Source organism: Cnephaeus nilssonii (genome assembly GCF_951640355.1).
Source record: "Cnephaeus nilssonii genome assembly, chromosome: 10".
NCBI classification, from domain to species: domain Eukaryota; kingdom Metazoa; phylum Chordata; class Mammalia; order Chiroptera; family Vespertilionidae; genus Cnephaeus; species Cnephaeus nilssonii.
The window spans coordinates 79,120,123-79,140,383 of record NC_137081.1 but is presented as its reverse complement, the minus strand read 5'-3'; the positions used below and the strand labels follow the sequence as shown (position 1 = coordinate 79,140,383).

The 20,261-nt window shown below is 40.1% G+C and overlaps 1 protein-coding gene across 3 annotated transcripts in view; it reads left to right on the top strand.

The window, feature by feature from the left end:
- SLC35F5 (solute carrier family 35 member F5) overlaps nucleotides 1-17,995 on the top strand; it is a 59,002-nt gene extending 41,007 nt beyond the window's left edge. For 2 of the 3 annotated variants that reach the window (XM_079782448.1, XM_079782449.1), the window contains exons 14-16: nucleotides 14,184-14,338; nucleotides 14,846-14,939; nucleotides 17,161-17,995. In XM_079782448.1, the coding sequence (XP_079638574.1) occupies nucleotides 14,184-14,338; nucleotides 14,846-14,921 (231 nt within the window). In that variant the 3' untranslated portion in view covers nucleotides 14,922-14,939; nucleotides 17,161-17,995. The remainder of the gene's footprint in view (nucleotides 1-14,183; nucleotides 14,339-14,845; nucleotides 14,940-17,160) is intronic. The other variant, XM_079782450.1, reaches the window with a different exon arrangement.
- The last annotated feature ends 2,266 nt before the right edge of the window (nucleotides 17,996-20,261 follow it).

The following is a 20,261-nucleotide window of genomic DNA, read 5'->3' as shown; positions in this document are numbered from 1 at the left end:
AAAGAGCCCAAGCTGTTTAGCTCAGTGGATAGAGCGTTGACCTCCTGGGTTCAATTCTAGTCATGGGCACATACTTCAGTTGCAGGCTCCTCCCCTGCCGGGGCCCGGATCAGGGCTCCTGCAAGAGGCAACCAATCAATGTTTTTCTCTCACATTGATGTCTCTCAGTGTCTTTCCCTCTCCCACGCTCTCTAAAAAATAAAAAAAATCAATGTAAAAATATTCTCGGGTGAGGATTAAAAAAAAAAAAGTGCCGAAAGAAATGGATAATCTCTTGAATTTTTAGCTTTTCAATATTTTATCATAAGAGTAGTATCTTTATATGTAGCTTTCCATCTAGGAGTAGATATGTTCCATATGCTCTTTGTTAAGTCAGTGGTATGGAGTAGGGATATATTTTATCATTTAAGTAGTAGTGTTTTGATTTCTAAGATAAAATTCTTAACACTGTGCTAATCCTATATAATAAAGAGTTAATATGCAAATTGACCATCATTCCAACACACAAGATGGTTGCCCCCATATGGACACAAGATGGCCGCCACAAGATGGCCGGCAGGGGAGGGCAGTTGGGGCGATCAGGCCTGCAGGGGAGGACAGTTAGGGCTGACTGGGCCGGCAGAGGAGGGCAGTTGGGGGGGACCAGGCCTGCAGAGGAGGGCAGTTTGGAGCAATCGGGCCAGCAGGGGAGCAGTAAGGCATCGATCAGACTTGCGGGCAGAAGCGGTTAGGAGCAATCAGGCAGGCAAGCAGGCGAGCGGTTGGGAGCCAGCAGTCCTGGATTGTGAGAGGGATGTCCCAGATTGGAGAGGGTGCAGGCTGGGCTGAGGGACACACCCCCCCCTCCTCCCGTGCACAGATTTCGTGCACCGGGCCTCTAGTACTACTATAAATCTGAGAGGTATATGAGCAGTGTTGTTTCTCAGCAAATGCTCATTTCTTTCTGAACTCAGCTCGGCAGGGGCCTCCTCCCTCTTCTATGAAGTCCTGGTCTGAATATGGGAATCTTGTGATAAATACTGGCAATATTGCAGAAAAGAGAATCTGTGTCTCTCCCAACAGCCTGAAGGGGGAAGTTTCTTTAGTGCTCCTAAGGGGTTAACAAGGAGAAAAGAGATGTGCCATTGGCTAATACTAAAAGATATAATGTAGCATGGACCACTCAGTTCAGTATTTATAAGCTTTTAAGTAACAAAATGGTGTGTGTGTGTGTGTGTGTGTGTGTGTGTGTGCATGCGTGTGTGTGTGGGGAGGGCGGGGAGAGGGTGGAGTGTTGGTTTAATATAATTGGAAGAGGAAATACTTGAAAGCCCAAAAGCTTATACTGTGTAGAACTTATAATCAGATTATGAAAGCTAATTTTTTTTAGATCTTTGTGCACTTTTTAGGATAAAGACAAAATACTCTTAATGATATCTATCTTTTTTATTTAAAAAAAATCTGTACTGGTATTTAACATTGTTTTGTGGTTTAGTAAATTTTTATTTGTCATGGTTAAAAATGGAAATCTCTTTAATTGAAAATTAATTATCTTACATAGCATGCATTTTCAAAGAATGTCAAAATTATAAAATATATATAATACTAATATTATATATATTACGCATATTAGATTCTTTTTATAGATTTAAATAATATCCAGGTCCTTTACATCTCAGGGTTATAATCTTGAATATGAACCAAAATTGTTATAGTGAAACTGGGGAAGTAAGGATTTTGGTAGACCACTGTGCAATTGAACTTTAATGTTATGGTATTTTGAAAACATCAGCTTTTGTACATATGAAAAATAAAATTGAAGGTTAATTTTAGGGAATTTAAAAAAAAGAAATGTCACAGGGGATCTTATTTTATTAAATGACTAGAGGCCGGGTGCACGAAATTCATGCACGGGTGTGTGTGTCTCTCAGCCTGCACCCTCTCCAATCTGGGACCCCTCGAGGGATGTCCGACTGCCCGTTTAGGCCCGATCCTACCGGATCGGGCCTAAATGGGCAGTCAGATATCCCTCTCACAATCCAGGACTGCTGGCTCCCAACTGCTCGCCTGCCTGCGTTCCTGATTGCCCCTAACCGCTTCTGCCTGCCAGCCTGATCACCCCCTAACCACTCCCCTGCCAGCCTGTTTGCCCCTAACTGCCCTCCCCTGCAGGCCTGGGTCCCACCCAACTGCCCTTCCCTTCAGGCCCGGTCACCCCCAACTTCCCTCCTCTGCTGGCCTGGTCACCCCTAACTGCCCTCCCCTGTAGGCTTGATTGCCCTCAACTGCCCTCCCTTGCAGGCCTGGTTTCTCCCAACTGCCCTCCCCTGCTGGCCATCTTGTGGCGGCCATCTTGTGTCCACATGGGGGCAATCATCTTTGACTACATGGGGGCAGCCATCTTGTGTGTTGAAGTGATGGTCAATTTTTATATTGTCCTTTTATTAGATTAGGTAGGATAGAGGTCTGGTGCATGGCTGGGGGCCAGCTGGTTTGCCCTGAAGGGTGTCCTGGATCAGGGTGGGGGTTCCCTTAGGGCGTGGAGCGGCCTGGGCGAGGGGCCTGTGGTGGTTTGCAGGCCGGCCACGCCCCCCGGCGACTCAAGTGGAGGCCCTGGTATCTGGGATTTATTTATCTTCTATAATTTTTCTTTGTAGCCTTGAGCGGAGCCAAGCCTCCTGCTCGCTCCATGGCCATTTTTGTTGGGATTTATTTATCTTCTATAATGGAAACTTTGTAGCCTTGAGTGGAGGCCTGGGCCCGCCAGGGCAGGTGGAAAGCTTGACTGCCTCCTTTGCCGGGGGCAACCCAAGCCTCCTGCTCTCTCTGTGGCTGCAGCCATCTTGGTTGGGTTGATTTGCATACTCGCTCCTGATTGGCTGGTGGACGTGGCTTGTGGGTGTAGCGGAGGTATGGTCAATTTGTATATTGCTCTTTTATTAATTAGGATTTTATAATTTGTTTAACCAAATATTTTAAGATGAAGGAAAAACACAAGAGAAAATGTATATATAAATGTGTGTGTGTGTGTACATATATATGCTAGAGGCCCAGTGCACTAAATTCATGCACTGGGGGAGGGGGGTGTCCCTCAGCTGGGCCTGCCGCCCTCTCGCAGTCCAAGACTCCTCGGGGAATGTCCACCTGCCGGCTTAGTCCCAATCCCCCCGGCAGAACTGTTACAACACAACCTATCACAACTAGACCATAACATACTTTTTAAAAATTTGAGCTGACAGTCAGACATCCCTCTCGCAGTCCGGGACCCCTCGCTCCTTACCGCCCGCCTGCAGTGGAGGTGGGAGAGGCTCCCGCCACTACCACTGTGCTCACCAGCCATGAGTCCGGCTTCTGGCTGAGCAGTGCTCCCCGTGTGGGAGTGCACTGACCACCAGGGGGCAGCTCCCACGTTGAGCGTCTGCCCCCTGGTGGTCAGTGTGCATCATAGCAACGGGTCATTCTGGTCGTCTGGCTGTAATGGTCGCTTAGGCTTTTATTATATAGACTAGAGGCCCGGTGCATGAAAATTCATGCATTGGAGCAGGGGGTCCCTCAGCTTGGCCTGCCCCCTCTCACAGTCCAGGAGCCCTCAGGGGTGGGAGGCAACCCGGCGATCAGGGAAAGGTGACGACCCCATCACATCTCTGCTGCTGCCACTGCCGGCAGCATAAGCCTCGGCCGGCCCTGGTTACCTAAGCCTCGGGCGGCCCTGGGCGGCCCAGCCACCATCCGAGGCTTGCCTGCGCCTCGGGCTGGCCCTGGGCGGCTGGGGTGCTTAGGGCAGGTCCAGAGCACCATGCACCTGCCTTCCCCTCTCCCCCCGCAGGGCTGAAAGGACTGGGGTCTCTGGCAGGGCTGAGGGGACTGGGCGCCGCCATCTTGTGGCTATAGGTGCCGCCATCTTTGTGACAGCATGATGGCCAATTTGCATATTCCTTCTTTATTAGATAGGATATGTCATTGATTAGAAAAACATACCCAAGTGGTCTTTTCTGGATTGTCTTTACATATATTATTAGGCAACCATTTAAATGAATAGGCTGAGTCTGGTGGAAATTGAGGGTAGGAAGATACCTTCTGGAAAAAGTCACAGGGTAGGCCCCAGAGCTGTACTAGAAAAGCATGATGGGAGAAATGTACTTTCATGGGAAGTTTTGAATCTATTAGCCAATCATGTTTATATATACTTTCTGAAATTTTAGCATTTATTAACAATATTTGTGCTTAAAAATATTATTTGAATTTATTTATAATTGACATTTTGTATAATAAGAACTATATCTGATTACTAGGTGTACTGGTTAATAATATGGATTTGTAATCAAAGAAAACATGATAATTTCAAGAGAAACATCAAAAGTGCTTTATTCAAAGTAATGTCCATCGCTAGCTACACATTTCCCCCATCTTTCAATAGAACTTTTCTTGTTTTGAGGCAAACCATTCAGAGACCCAATTTTCTACCTCTTCGTATTTTTTTTTTTTTTGCATTTATTTTTATTTATTTATTTTTTTAAGGGGAGACTGAACATTTTATTTTTTATTTATTTATTTTTCTTTCCAATTTTTTTTATTAAGGTATTATATGTGTACATATCTTACCATTGCCCCCCCACCCCACTCCCATATATGCCCTCACCCCCCAGAGTTTTGCGTCCATTGGTTATGCTTATATGCATGCATACAAGTCCTTTGATTGATCTCTTATCTCCCCCATCTCTCCCTAACCTTCCCCCTGTAATTTCACAGTCTGTTTGATGCTTTACTGTCTCTGTATCTATCTTTTTGTTCAATTTTATAATGTTCTTTATTATCCATAAATGAGTGAGATCATGTGGTATTTTTCTTTCATTGACTGACTTATTTCACTTAACATAATGTTCTCCAATTCCATCCAGGTTGCTGCAAATGATGAGAATTCCTTCTTTTTTATGGCAGCATAGTATTCCATTGTGTAGATGTACCACAGTTTTCTGATCCAGTCATCTGCTGACGGGCACCTAGGCTGTTTCCAAATCTTAGCTATGGTGAATTGTGCTGCTATGAACATAGGGGTGCATATATCCTTTCTGATTGGTGTTTCTAGTTTCTTCGTATATATTCCCAGGAGTGGGATTACTGGGTCAAATGGGAGTTCCATTTTCAGTTTTTTGAGGAAACTCCATACTGTTCTCCACAGTGGCTGCACCAATCTGCATTCCCACCAGCAGTGCACGAGGGTTCCTTTTTCTCCGCATCCTCGCCAACACTTGTCGTTTGTTGATTTGTTGATGATAGCCATTCTGACAGGTGTGAGATGGTACCGCATTGTTGTTTTGATTTGCATCTCTCGGATAATTAGTGACGTTGAGCATGTTTTCATGTGTCTCTTGGCCTTCCTTCTGTCTTCTTTTGAAAAGATTCTATTTAGGTCTGTTGCCCATTTTTTTATTGGATCATTTATCTTCCTTTTATTAAGTTGCATAAGCTGCCTGTAGATGTTGGAGATTAAACCTTTATCAGTGATGCCATTTGCAAATATGTTCTCCCATGCAGTGGGCCTTCTTGTTGTTTTGTTGATGGTTTCTTTTGCTGTGAAAAAGCTTTTTATTTTTATGTAGTCCCATTTGTTAATTTTCTCTTTAGCTTCCACTGCCCTAGGAGCAGTGTCAGTGAAGAATTTCTTTTGGCGTATGTCTGAGATTTTGCTGCCTGTGGATTGCTCTAGTATTTTTATGGTTTCCCGTTTTATGTTTAAGTCCTGTATCCATTTTGAGTTTATTTTTGTGTATGGCGTAAGTTGGTGATCAAGCTTCATTTTTTTGCATGTATCTGTCCAATTTTCCCAACACCATTTATTAAAGAGACTGTCTTTATTCCATTGTATGTTCATGCCTCCTTTGTCAAATATTAATTGAGCATAGTGGTTTGGGTCAATATCTGGATTCTCTATTCTGTTCCATTGATCTATATGTCTGTTCTTGTGCCAGTACCAGGCTGTTTTGAGAACAGTGGCTTTGTAATACAGCTTGAAATCTGGTATTGAGATCCCTCCTACTTTATTCTTCTTTCTCAGGATTGCTGTGGCTATTCGGGGTCTTTTTTTATTCCAGATGAATTTTTGGAGAGTTCTTTCAAGGTCTGTGAAATATGCCATTGGTATTTTAATGGGGAGTGCATTGAATCTATAGATTGCTTTGGGTAGTATGGACATTTTAATGATGTTGATTCTACCAATCCATGAACATGGTATGTTCTTCCATCTGTTTACGTCTTCCTCTATCTCTTTTTTCAGTGTCCTGTAGTTTTCCGTGTATAGGTCTTTTACCTCCTTAGTTAAGTTTATTCCTAGGTATCTTAATTTTTTTGGCGTGATGGTAAATGGGATTGCCTTTTTAGTCTCTCTGTCTGTAAGTTCACTATTGGTGTATAGAAAGGCCATAGATTTCTTGGCGTTAATTTTGTATCCTGCTACATTGCCGAATTCCTTTATTAAGTCTATTAGTTTTTTGACGGAGTCTTTTGGATTTTTTATGTACAATATCATGTCGTCTGCAAATAAAGACAGCTTTACTTGTTCTTTTCCAATTTGGATGCCTTTTATTTCTTCTTCTTGTCTAATTGCAATGGCTAATACTTCCAGTACTATGTCAAACAGGAGTGGTGAGAGTGGCCATCCCTGTCTTGTTCCTGTTCTTAGGGGAAATGTTTTTAGTTTTTGTCCATTGACTATGATGTTTGCTGTGGGTTTATCATATATAGCTTGTATTATGTTGAGGTATGAGCCTTTTATTCCCATCTTGTTGAGAGTTTTTATCAAGAAAGGGTGTTGGATTTTGTCAAATGCTTTTTCTGCATCAATTGATATGACTATGTGATTTTTATCTTTCAATTTGTTTATGTGATGTATCACGTTTATTGATTTGCAGATATTGTACCATCCTTGCATTCCTGGGATAAATCCTACTTGGTCATGATGTATGATCTTTCTGATGTACTGCTGGAGCCGATTTGCTAGAATTTTGTTGAGGATTTTGGCATCTATGTTCATGAGGGATATTGGTTTGTAATTCTCTTTCATTGTGTTGTCTTTATCTGGTTTTGGTATTAGGGTGATGCTGGCTTCATAGAAGGAGCTTGGAAGTGTTCCTTCCACTTGAATTTTTTGGAATAGTCTGAGGAGGATAGGTTTTAGTTCTTCCTTGAATGTTTGGTAAAACTCTCCTGTGAAGCCATCAGGCCCCGGGCTTTTGTTTGCCGGAAGCTTTTTGATGACTGCTTCAATTTCGTCCATAGTTATTGGCCTATTGAGCTGTTTAGATTCTTCTTGATTGATTTTTGGAAGGTTATATTTTTCTAGGAATATGTCCATTTCCTCCAGGTTGTCCAGTTTGTTGGAATAGAGTTGTTCGTAGTATTTTGTAACAATCCTTTGTATCTCAGCAGGGTCTGTTGTTATTTCACCTCTTTCATTTCTGATTTTGTTTATTTGGGTCCTCTCTCTTTGCTTCTTGGTGAGCCTGGCTAGAGGTCCATCAATCTTGTTTATCCTTTCAAAGAACCAGCTCTTGGTTTTGTTGATCTTATGTATTGTTTCTTTGGTCTCTATGTCATTTATCTCCGCTCTGATCTTTGTTATTTCCTTCCTTCTGGTTATACTGGGCTTTTCTTGCTGCGCGTTTTCTAGCTCTTTGAGTTGTAGGGTTAAGTAATTTATTACCATTGTTTCTTGTTTTTTGCAATAGGCTTGTAGAGCTATGAACTTCCCTCTCAAGACTGCTTTTGCTGTGTCCCATAGATTTTGGATTGTTGTGTTTTCATTGTCATTTGTTGCCACGATGTTTTTTTATTTCTTCCTTGATCTCTCTGGTGACCCAGTCCTTGTTTAATAGCATGCTGTTTAGTCTCCATGTGTTTGATTTCTTTGGATTGTATTTATTGTAGTTGATTTCCAGTTTTATGCCATTGTGATCTGAGAAGATGCTTGATATAATTTCTATCTTCTTGAATTTGAAGAGATTTTGCCTGTGACCCAGCATATGGTCTATCTTTGAAAATGACCCATGTGCACTTGAGAAGAATGTATATTCTGTGGCTTTGGGGTGAAATGTTCTGAAGATGTCAATTAATTCCATCTGGTCTAGTGAGTCATTTAAGATTGCTGTTTCTTTGCTGATTTTTTGTTTAGAGGATTTGTCCAGTGGTGATAGTGGGGTATTAAAGTCTCCTACTATGATTGTATTGCTATTAATCTCTCCCTTGATATCCTCCAGGAGTTTTTTTATGTATTTGGGTGCTCCTATATTGGGAGCGTATATGTTTACCAGAATTATTTCTTCTTGTTGGATTTCTCCCTTTAGTATTATGAAGTGGCCTTCCTTATCTCTTGTTATGGCATTTACTTTGAGGTCTATTTTGTCAGATATAAGTATTGCTACCCCTGCTTTTTTTTCATTTCCATTTGCCTGAAAGATATTTTTCCATCCCTTCACTTTCAATCTGTGTGAGTCTCTTGTTCTGAGGTGGGTCTCTTGTAGACAGCATATACATGGGTCGTGTTTTTTTATCCATTCAGCTACTCGATGTCTTTTGATTGGAGCATTTAGTCCATTTACATTTAAAGTTATTACTGAAAGGTATTTGTTTGCAGTCATATCTATTTTTGTGTCTGTATTCCTTCTTACCTGTTTATTTCTTCTTTTTACAGTATTCCCTTTAGCAATTCTTGCATTGCTGGTTTGGTGGTGATAAACTCCCTGAGGCTTTTTTTGTCTGCAAAGCTCCTGATTTCCCCTTCAATTTTGATTGATAGTCTTGCTGGATATAGTATTCTTGGATTCAGTCCTTTGCTTTGCAACACTTTGTATACCTCCTTCCATTCACTTCTAGCTTGTTGTGTTTCTGATGAGTAATCATTTGACAATCTGATGGGTGTTCCTTTGTAGATAACTCTCTGTCTCTCTCTTGCCGCCTTTAGGATTCTCTCTTTATCATTTATATTTGCCATTGAAATTATGACATGTCTTGGTGTGGGTCTTTTGGGGTTGATCCTGCTTGGGACTCTCTTTACTTGCGTAACTTTTATCTTTCCCATATCCGGGAAGTTTTCTGTCATTATTTCTTCAAATAGATTTTCTAATCCCTGCTGCTCTTCTTGTCCTTCTGGCAGCCCTATTATACTCATGTTACTTCGTTTCATGTTGTCCCGAAGCTCCCTTAGGCTTTCCTCCTGCTTTTTAATTTTTTTCTCCAATTGCTGTTCAGCTTGAGCTTGTTTCTGTACCTGATCTTCTAACTCACTAATTCGGTCCTCTGCTTCTTGTAGTCTACTGTTGAAACTTTCCATGGTGTTTTTGATTGTAGCTATATCACTTTTCATTTCTTCCTGATTCTTGCATAAGTTGTTGATTTTCTCATCCATCCGTTGTATAAATTCCACGACCATTACTCTGAACTCCTTTTCGGTCATGTTGCAAGCTTCAGTTTTACTAATTTCCTTTCTTGGCGACTCCACATTTTATTTCCTCTGTGAGATATTTCGTTTCCCCATTCTGGCTATTACCAGAAAGCTCAAGTTTCCGTTTGCATGGACCTGGGCCGTGTGCTGTGGGGACTTCGCTCCACCCGAGTTTCACTGGAGTGCTCTGACACTAGGACGTGTGGCTGCCTTTGGTTGGTGGGAACCAGACTTGCCCAGGGTCAGTGTCCCCAGTGTTCTGTGTGGTCTCGTGTGTACACTTGGAATCAGGGGCCCTGTCTGCACCACACTGTTGGTATGCGCCGAAAATGAGATCCTTAGGATGTGCCAGGAGTCAGAGTTTTCCTGTGTCTGCACCAAGACTCAAGTGTCAAAGTCTCTGTTGCCTTGTGAGGTTTCTCGTTGAGAATCAGGGTCCCTGTGTGTGCACGCACCAACAATTGGGGTCGCTGGCTCTTAGTGTGAATGCGCTGTGAGTCAGGGATCCCAGGCAGCTGTGTCCGGCGTGCCAAATTCCCTGAAGTGGAGCTGCGTCCTGTGTGTGCTCTCTCTACTGAGCCAAACCGGCTAGAGCGCACATTCTTAAAATCCTGAAGGTGAGCTGACTCCGTGGTGCACTCTCCCAAAGTCCCGGAAGGGGGGCGGAGTCCGTCCTGCGCGCCAACTTCCCCAAAGGGAAGCCCTTCTGTGCACGCTCTAAGATTCCCAGAAGGGGGAGCTGTGACCCGCAAGCCAAATTCCCCGAAGGGGAGCCCTCTGTGCGCACTGACAGATTTCCCCGACCGGGAGCTGCTTCTGTCCCGTGCCGCGCCAAATTCCCTAGTGGGGAGCACGTCCGTCCCTGCACAAAGCTCGGCAGCTTGGGCGAGGGGCGGGTCTATCAGTTACTATGGCGCTCTCGGCGCGCCTGTGAGCGCTCAGCAGCTTGGGGGAGGGGCGGGTCTATCAGTTACTATGGCGCTCGCACGCCTGCTGGGAGTGGGGTAGGCTCTTTGACTCACGGAATTCTGCTGAGAAGTCTGGATTCTTGTTTGTTGGTCTGAAGCTGTGATAGCAGTTCTCTGTGCCCAGTGGCTGCAGGGTCCTGGTTTGTGTCAGAAGCCAGGATCCGCGTCTCAGGCAGCTCTGTTTCCCAAGATGGCGTGGTCTCCGCGTCCGCACCAGCCGCTGAGAAGTGTCCGCTTTGTGCGCGGGGCTGCGCCATCTAGGACTGCCCAGTTAGGGAGCCCCTTGGAAGACGTGCAGAATCTAACTGACCCTAGCTCACACACACACACACACACCACACACGTCTACACTCTCCTCTATGGGTTCCTCACTCGCACTCTCTCCCTACCTTCCAGCCGGTCGCCATCTTTTTCGATAATCTCTTCGTACGTTTTGAAGTGCTGCTCAGAAAGTGTGTGTGCCATCGATCGGAACAAGTGGTAATCTGAAGGAGCAAGGTCTGGTGAATACAGCGGGTGGGTTAATACTTCCCAGGCAGGATCTTTTAATGTGTCTTTAACTGGTTTTGAAGTGTGTGATAGTGCGTTATCATGAAGCAAAATTACCTTGCCGTGTCTTCTGGCACATTCTGGTCATTTCATGATCAAAGCATGGTTCCGTGCTTAGTCTTCTGGCACATTCTGGTCATTTCATGATCAAAGCGTGATTATTTGTTGTCGGTAGCAATCAGTATTAATGCTTTCACCTGGTTTTAGAAGCTTATAATACACCACACCTTTCTGATCCCACCAAACGCAGAGCATTGTCTTCTTTCCGAAGTGATTTGGCCTTGCAGTCGATGTTGTGGTTGACCTGAATTAACCCATAATTTTGTGGGTTTGGGATTCTCAAAATAAATCCACTTTTCATCGCCAGTCACAATTCGATGCAAAAAAGACTTTCTTTCATGCCATTGAAACAACATTTTACTGATGACCTTTTGGTTTTCCATTGTCTTTCGTTCAGTTGATGTGGCACCCATTTTCCTTCCTTTAAAATCTTTCCCATTGCTTGTAAATGATCGGAAATTGTTTGCTGAGCAACGTTTAAGATTTCTGCAAGTTGTTTTTGAGTTTGACACGCATCTTCATCCAATAATGTTTGTAATTGTTGGTCTTCAAACTTTTTCGGTTGACCTGGACGTTCTTTGTCTTTCACATCAAAATCATCACTTTTAAAGTGTTTATAAACCAGCTTTCACAAGTATCTTGAGATGGAGCATGTTCACCATAAGCTTCCCGAAGTATACAATAACTTTCAGCAGCACTTTTCTTCAAAATAATGAATTAAAACTTCCTGCAAATGCTCTTTTTTTGGCACGAAATTCAACATTTTTAAAAAAATATATTTCTATTGATTTTTTACAGAGAGGAAGGGAGAGGTATAGAGAGTCAGAAACATCGAACAGCTGCCTCCTGCACACCCCCTACTGGGAATGTGCCCGCAACCAAGGTACATGCCCTTGACCCAAATCGAACCTGGGACCCTTCAGTCTGCAGGTTGGCGCTCTATCCACTGAGCAAAACCAGCCAGGGCTCGACATTTTTAAGTATAAAAACATCTATGATGTTAACACCTTAGCAAATTTGACATGAAGTTTTGAAGCTTGCTGTCAATACAACAAAATAGCATACATATCAAATCGCATATATAGCAACATATGTGTAACACTATTTATTGAAAAAAATTTGCATTATTAACTGGTACAGATAGTATACTTAGATTTATTTTCAGATATATTTAGGGATTATATATTTTTTATATAGGCAATTTTCTTTGTTAATAGATGTCTTCATTTTTAAAAATTATATTCCTAGCTTCTTGGAAATCAAATAGTTTTATAGTATGTGGCAACATGCAACTGCATTGTTAAAAGTGAACTTTCCTTTAAAAGTCATCTAGGGTTTTACCTACATTTATAAAGTTTGCGTTAATTCAGTGATAGGGTTTTTAGTTGAATATTCATGAAATCATTCTGTCAACTAGATCTACATTTTAGCTCTCTTTATTCATAAGTTTTTCTGGTCTTGGGTCATTTAAGTGTATCATGGCTTTTCTAGATTATTAAGTATGCTGGCAAATGTTCTAAGATTTTATTATACCAATAATTTGATAACAGCATGAAGGCTTTTTATTTTCTCTTACTGACTGATCTTTCCTGGGCGTTCTTAGGCTGACTCATCCTATGGGTTGTACCATGCACTCAGGATGTGCGTGTTAATTTGTCAGTTATTGTTCATGTGTTATACATTGCGAGTCCCTCATAAAAAGATCATTCTCACAAACCCCTTTGCTCTAATTGTGGTATGAAATGAAATAGTATATGTTTCCCACCAGAGGTAGTTCTTAGTTGAATCCAGGTGGTAAAGGTAAACTACTGAAAGAGAAGAATTATTTTTTTTTGTAACTTTATGGCATCTCATTATTTTTAAATTTCTTGACAACCCTCATAAAATGATGGGTTGGAGGGTCTGACTTGATGATGGCTGAAAGCTCTGCACCGCTGAGGCTTAGCTTGCTGTTTTTGTCTTCTCTGGCTCACATTTCTTAGTAAAAGTATTCTTATTTGTAGTCTTTACTTTACTTTTGAAATTTTTTTGTTACTAGATAATCAAGCTCATTTTAAGTGACAGGATTAAAATTTGTTGCCAATCTATACTAATAAAAGGGTAAGATGCAAATTGGTCATGATGCCCTCACAGTAACAACTGAACAACAGGCTGCGTGGGGCAACCAGGCCAGTGGGGGTTAGCGAGGGATGACCAAACGACTGACCAGCAGGCTGTGTGGGGTGACCAGGCCGGCAGGGGGGACAGTGAGGGGTGACCAGGCCCGTGGGGGGTGGGGCGGGCAGTTGGGGGTGACCAGGCCGGCGGGGGTGGCAGTTGGGAGCAACCAGGCCAGCAGGGAGGGCAGTTGGGGGTGACCAGGCCTGCAGAGGGGGACAGTGAGGAGCGACCAGGCTGGCAAGGGCGGGCAGTTGGGGTTGATCAGGCCAGCAGAGGGGGCAGCTGGGGGTGACCAGGCCGGCAGGGGGGGCAGTTAGGGGTGATCAGGCTGTCGGGGGGGGGCAGTTAGGGGCAATCAGGCAGGCAGGCAGGTGAGCAGTTAGGAGCCAGCGGTCCTGGATTGTGAGAGGGATCCCGGATTGGAGAGGGTCCAGGCTGGGCTGAGGGGGGACCCCCCCCCCCCGTGCACAAATTTTGTGCACTAGGCCTCTAGTTGTTAATGAAAGGTTTATAGAAGTTGAAGTTAAGAGTTTAATGTGTTTTTAATACTGTATTAAGAACTGTAACAACACAACATATCACAACTAGACCATAACATACTTTTTTAAAATTTGAGTTTTTAAGATGACTTCAGAAACTGAAGGGCAGGATCAACTTGAGATAAGTAGTAATCAGTGAAGGGGAAGTGGGCAACGTGATCCATAAGACAAAAGCTTAGAGTTTCATAATTCTGTTCTCAGCCATACTGTGTCTAGTAAATGAAAAGCATGCCTTCCTGGCTTTCCTTTAGGCTGTTCCCCAAGTGAGAAATATTTTTGTTGGTAATTTAAGCACGTGGTTATGATGTTGAAGTCCTGAATCCTTTTTAATAATAATGAACTTACTAATGTATTGTCAGTACTTAGTATTATTAGTATTTTCTTGGTGTGTTAACTTATTCCCATAACTTTTCATAAATGGAAAACTTACATTAAAGGGGAAAATTGTCTTCCTAATAATTATGGTGTGTTTTTTCTACCTTTTATTTTTAGGTGCAGTTTTCTTGGTTATTTTTTGCAGGCGCTATCCCTGTATTTTTTTCATTTTTTATTGTAACTCTCCTATGCCATTATAATAATTGGGATCCTGTGATGGTGGGAATCAGAAGAATTTTTGCCTTTATATGCAGAAAACATCGAATTCAGAGGTAGATTTAGCTACAATATAATTTTTAAACAAATAATGTTGCTAAATAAACTAGGAATCATATCATGCTGGCCTAGATTTTAGAGATTTTGTGAAGAATTATTGAAAGATTATAATTATATATGTACTATGACAGGTAAAACTAAAGTAATTTGTTCAGATCCTTAGGTTATAAGATAGTTTCTTCACAACTACTTTTAAAAAATGTTTTGATTCACAGGTAAAATTAAAGTTCTTACTATTTTGCTATAACACATTTAAATGTAGTGAACTCTTATTGGTTTGAATAAAATTCATAATAAAATATAACATTGCCTCAAAAATTTTTTCAATTTTTTTAAACAGAGAAAGCTTTCATATTCTATTATAGAAAGAACTTGAGACAAGTTGTTGAGAAATTTTGCCCTAGTCTTAGTTCTGACCACACAGCTTCAGCTATCTGTATGGATCATTTTTAAGGGTTCCTTTTAGCTTTAAAGATTTCCTTAACTATTGCCTTTTTTTAAAGGGTTCCAGAAGACAGTGAACAGTGTGAGAGTCTTATTCCTATGCACAGTGTTGCTCAGGAGGATGGAGCTAGCTAGCTGTTGTCAGTCGTCCAGGTTTGTATGTTAGCTGGCTTTAGTGTTGACTAATTCTAATTCTTGTATTGGTTATATACAAAATTGAATTTCCATAATTAGTTGTTTGAGAGGCAATACAACCAAGAGGCTAATGGAGTCAAACTGCCTGGGTTTCATTTCCAGTTTTTCCATGTACTAGCTCTGTGACCTTAAACAAGGTTCGTAACCTCTCTGTGCCTCAGTTTTCTTATTTGTGGAAATGGGGTTATAATAGAAATTCCCTCATTATTAAGGGAGTATTAAACACTTCATAAGTTTGAAGTACATAACAGTATTAGTGCCTAACTCAAATTGATTCCAAGTTTTAACTATTACTTTTTATTCGTGTCCACCATCATCATTTTATTTATGATATACTTTAGAAACATGTTTTTTCTCTAAGTATAACATTCAGAAAAAATGCAATACTTGGGTATGTATTCAGTCTTTTCGTTATGCATGTGTTACTATAACTGGCCCAGTATATATCCTGATTCTCTGACTGCTTTTTCATTTAACAATGTTTGAAGAACATTTCCCCAGTTTTTAAAAACTTTAAGAAATATAACCTTTTATATTTCTTATATGAATGAAAAAGTACATTACATTTTATATTTTGCTGAATGAATGTTTACAATATATCTTACATATATCTTTGTTAGGTACAAAAGTGATTATTTATTTAGAATGAGATCATAAGTTACTGAAATTCTGGGCATGCAGGCTCTTTTTTTCTGAGATAACGTTAGGCAACTTAGATTGAAATGTGTCCTAATTGCAACTGGGGTTCCCCTCCTCACATAGAACATGGAGCAACTCCTGTCAACTCCTTGTAATCACATAGACCTTGAAACTTAAGTGAATTCCTCATGGTAAATTCATACACAAACTAAAGCTAATTGTCTTGGTTTTGTGTTTTTCTGTGATTGGTCATTTTCCTTTTGTTATGATGGTTATACATGCCCGTAGTTCAAAAGAGTTGGAGTTCTACATGACATCTTATACAAAGCAGCTCTCCCTGCTCTGCATTATCTATCCTGTGTTCACTCTTTCCCTTTCTCAGGAATCACGTTAAACTCTTAGTGGAGTCTTTGGTATTTTCCTCCCTGGCGCTCTTAAGTACCATGTCTATACTTCTGTTTCTTGCTTTCTCGGTTTTAGGCATATTCAGTTGATTTTCCCACTATGGTAAATGAGGATAGGTTACTTTCAAGTGCCTCCCTCCTCTGTTCTCACCCCACTTGCCTGTTTGCCAACCCTGTATCACTCCTTCCTTCTTATCAGCCCAGTATCGTTACTGCATACTTTTGGGTAGATCTATAGTTAACTTTTACATTATGACTATGCAAATGTTGCTTTTATCTGAGCCACATAGGATTGTGTGTGGCATTTCCCCAATCCAGAGACCCTCTGTTACTACTTTTTTTAGGAATAAGCCTCTTCTGGGATACAGCAGAGGCACCCACTGTGAAAAGTAAAAGGAGGGCATCTGGGTTTCTAACTGCTTTTTTATAAAATTTGCACCAGTCTGCTTGTTTTTAGTCATGTCTTCATTTTAGAGAGAGAGCTAGTCGATTTCTCCATTGCTAGCTAAGAGTTAGCCACTATTTTCTTGTCTCTGCTCTTCTCTTTGTCCACATGGTTTATTCCTTTTAAGTCCCTTTATTGTCTTTTTACTGAGATTTTTAGGGACAGAGTAGAACTAATATGTGTTTATTTGCCATCTTTAAATTTAAAAAAAATACGCGTAGTTATTCTTTAAAGCTTTTTATTGCTATGACATATTTTTCCTCCCTAAGATGCTGTGCATTATCCCCGTACTCACACTCATGTCCACCCCCTCACAGACTTAAGTTTCAATATTTTTGGAAGTGAGAGCTGGATAAAGGGGAGATGGTGAAGACAAAAGAAAATGGGCTGCAATAAAGCAATAAAATAGGACAGGTTGGGCAGGAGTCTGTCTCAATGCGGGTAATGGTGGAATACACCATGATTAAACATATTACATGATCTTTAAGTAGTGTTGGGTGTCAGCCTTTGACACTGCTATAGTGTTCATGTGTTCCCACGACTCACCTCAAGTTCATATATCCAATTATATATACATAGATTGTGTTTGATGTTTATTTCAATGTTAATTTGCTTTTTAAAATATAAACTATAGAAAATTAAAGCTATGAGAGCTGTTATCTAATGATTTTGTGTTTGCTTTTATTTTCAGCTTGACAATGGAACATTATATAGCGAAGAGACAATCTCTGGCAGGGTTTTGGAGAAAAACGTTTCAGTGCCTAGTCTGAAAAGTAACGTTTTCAGTTCTTTGGAACTCTAAAATGTATTTTCCTCATATTGTTGTTCTTCATTTTCATAATGAAGTACTCTGCTATGTAGCTGTGTACATCACTACAGTTATAGGAATTTTCAGTCCACAAACTGTCTAAAGGACCACCTGCCTTACACATCTCAAGGAATTCAGCTGATGAAATAATCTGAACTAATCAAGGGATAAAATCCTAGTGTCCGGAGACTATCTTCACCTATTATTTGTTAAATATTATGAAAATGTTTTCAAGAAATTGTTTAGTATGTAGATCAGTGTTTGTACAGGTAAAATGCTAAATTAAGCTGCCTATAATAGGTACAGATTATATTTCTGAGTTTTGTAGAATATTGCAAATTAACACAAAAAATGTTTAATTTATATGACAAGTATATTTACACAAATTTGGTTAGACTTCAGAAAAAATATTTGAGAAAAGATCTGGTTCACTTACACTACATATACTGTGTTATACTTTCATAGCATTAGGTGCCTTGTATTTTAAATCTGTGACAAACCATGACAAATTTTTAAAGGGGAAATATTGTAAAATGAAGAATCATGTGTTTCTAAAGCCTGTATGGCTGTAAATTTAATTGATAAAGCTCTGCTTAATTTAGAGTTTTGAAGAAATATTCTCTCTTCAATTAAGACATTTTCATAATGGAATGATTTAAATTGAAGTGATAAAAGAGTATTATTAAAATAAAATGTTTATATATATGTGTGTATTATAGATCTATCAGTTGGTTTCTGATTTTTTTCACATAAAAATCTGCCACATTACTATGGAACTGGATGCCTCTTCTTTCTATAATTCTAGGTATTTTTAAAAATAATTTTTAATGGATAAAATACCAAAGAAGGAAGGCAAGAAGAAATTCTACTTAAATTACATTTAAATTGAATCTACCAAGTTTAAATTAAATATAAAATACTCCTAATTTTAACTCCTATCCTTAGGTCTTTATCCATATTGTGCAACTCTTCCTGGATACTCGTGACTGTAGACATTGGGAATGAACGTATGTTTCAGAATTAATCCAGGCTTTTGATTAATCAGAACCAGTTTTCTTTTCAAGTTCATTACTCTTCAAAATTTCTTATCAATATTTTAAAAATTCCCTTTGCTATGTTTAGCTTCAGTTTGTGTTACTCACATTCTTTTTAAAAAATCTCTATTGTTGAACACATTACATATGTCCCCTTTTTCCCCAATTGACTCCTTCTAGCCCGCCCCACTTCCCACCCCTAACCCCGCTCTCCCCTCCCCAGGCCTTCACCACCCTATTGTCTGTATCCATGGGTTATGCATATATGCATACAAGTTCTTTGGTTGATCACTCCCACCCACCCGCCTTCCCATACCTTCCCTCTGAGATTTCTCAATCTGTTCCATGCTTCCATGTCTCTGGATCCACTCTGTTCTTAAAAGTGCTTTAGTGTTACCATGAGTCTATAATGAAGTTTAGCCATCTTTCTACCTTTTCTGAGAACTCATATTAATTTAAAAGATTGTGTATGATATCACATTTTAAAAACAGATGACTGCTTTCCTATTTGGTACCACCAATAATTCTTGTGAAGCTAAAAGTAATACTGATTTTGTTAGACACAAGGTTAAAGCATGCAAAGAGTGGGGACTTCTAAGGAACTTTCTCCTAAAAAAAACTTAGGGGGGGGCAATGGTAAGATATGTACAAATATAATACCTTAATAAAAACAAAAAATCTAAAAAAACAAAAAACAAACACTTAGTGAAGTAACATTTCAATCACTCAAAGACTAATTTTGGTTGAAGTTTATTATCTAGCCACCTCTGCTGGTTTTTTTTGCTGTTTGACAGTTCACCAATACCTTCAGCAGTTTAGAGGGTAAGTTGTTGAAACAGTGTAAGCAACCCACAGGTTGAGAACCGCTAGCAGGGTCACTAAGACCATCGGAAAACACAGATATTTACATTATGATTCATTAACAGTAGCAAAATTACAGTTATGAAGTAGCAACGAAAATAATTTTATGGTTGGGGTCACCACAACATGAGGAACTGTATTAAAAGGTCGCGGCATTAAGAAGGTTGAGAACCACTGCCCTAGGATCATAGCAGCCACGTGGCAGGCCTCTGGAAATGCTGGGGAGATTCCATCCTCTTTGAGCAGTGTTGGCTCATGTTTGTTTTTCCGAACCTAAAGATACAAAGAGAGATTTCTAATACCTCGTTGCAGTCTTCTTTTCTTCCCATACATAATTTAAATCTCATTATTATATAATGCTTCAAATTATGCCCTTGACTGAAGGAAGTTTGCTGTTTTCGCAGAAAGACTTTGTTACTGAACATCAGAATCTCTACTAAAACAAAACTGAAAGAAAAGGCAGCCTTGGAATTTCTTAGACAAATGCTTTTTGGAGCTTAGAAAGGCTATTTAGATGTATGTAATGCACCCATTTTTATTCCTTTAAGTAAATTTTGATTTTTTTTAAAAATTGAAATATTGGCTTCTATCAGCCTGACTTAATTATAAAGTAAACCAATTTCCCCTCTGGAAGCTGATGAATAAAGTTCATTGTTGCTATAGATGTGAGCTCATGGGTTAAATGTGGATATTCTCAAAGGTATGAGGCTTGTTTCAGGAAGAATGTTAATGCTCCCTTTGCAATCAATCATGCAGAGCCCAATTTGGGGTTGCAGAATATGACTTCAGTGGGAGCCAAGGTTTTTCATAATGCACTGTGGTCTAGCACAAATTCTCTGTGTGCTGGTTGAAGAAACAAAATATCTTTAAAGACAATAAACTAGGAATTAATTAGAAATTTGTTTTCATAATCATACTAGCAAATAAATGTTATTTTAAGTATTTCCAGTTATAATCCTACTTCATTTCTCTCTGCTTTTGAGATATTCTTTATAACTAAATACTATTTTAGGAAAAATTCACAGAAATAACAGATGAATATTATCTGTGATATATGCAGATTTAACTTATATAGCTAACATATTGTGT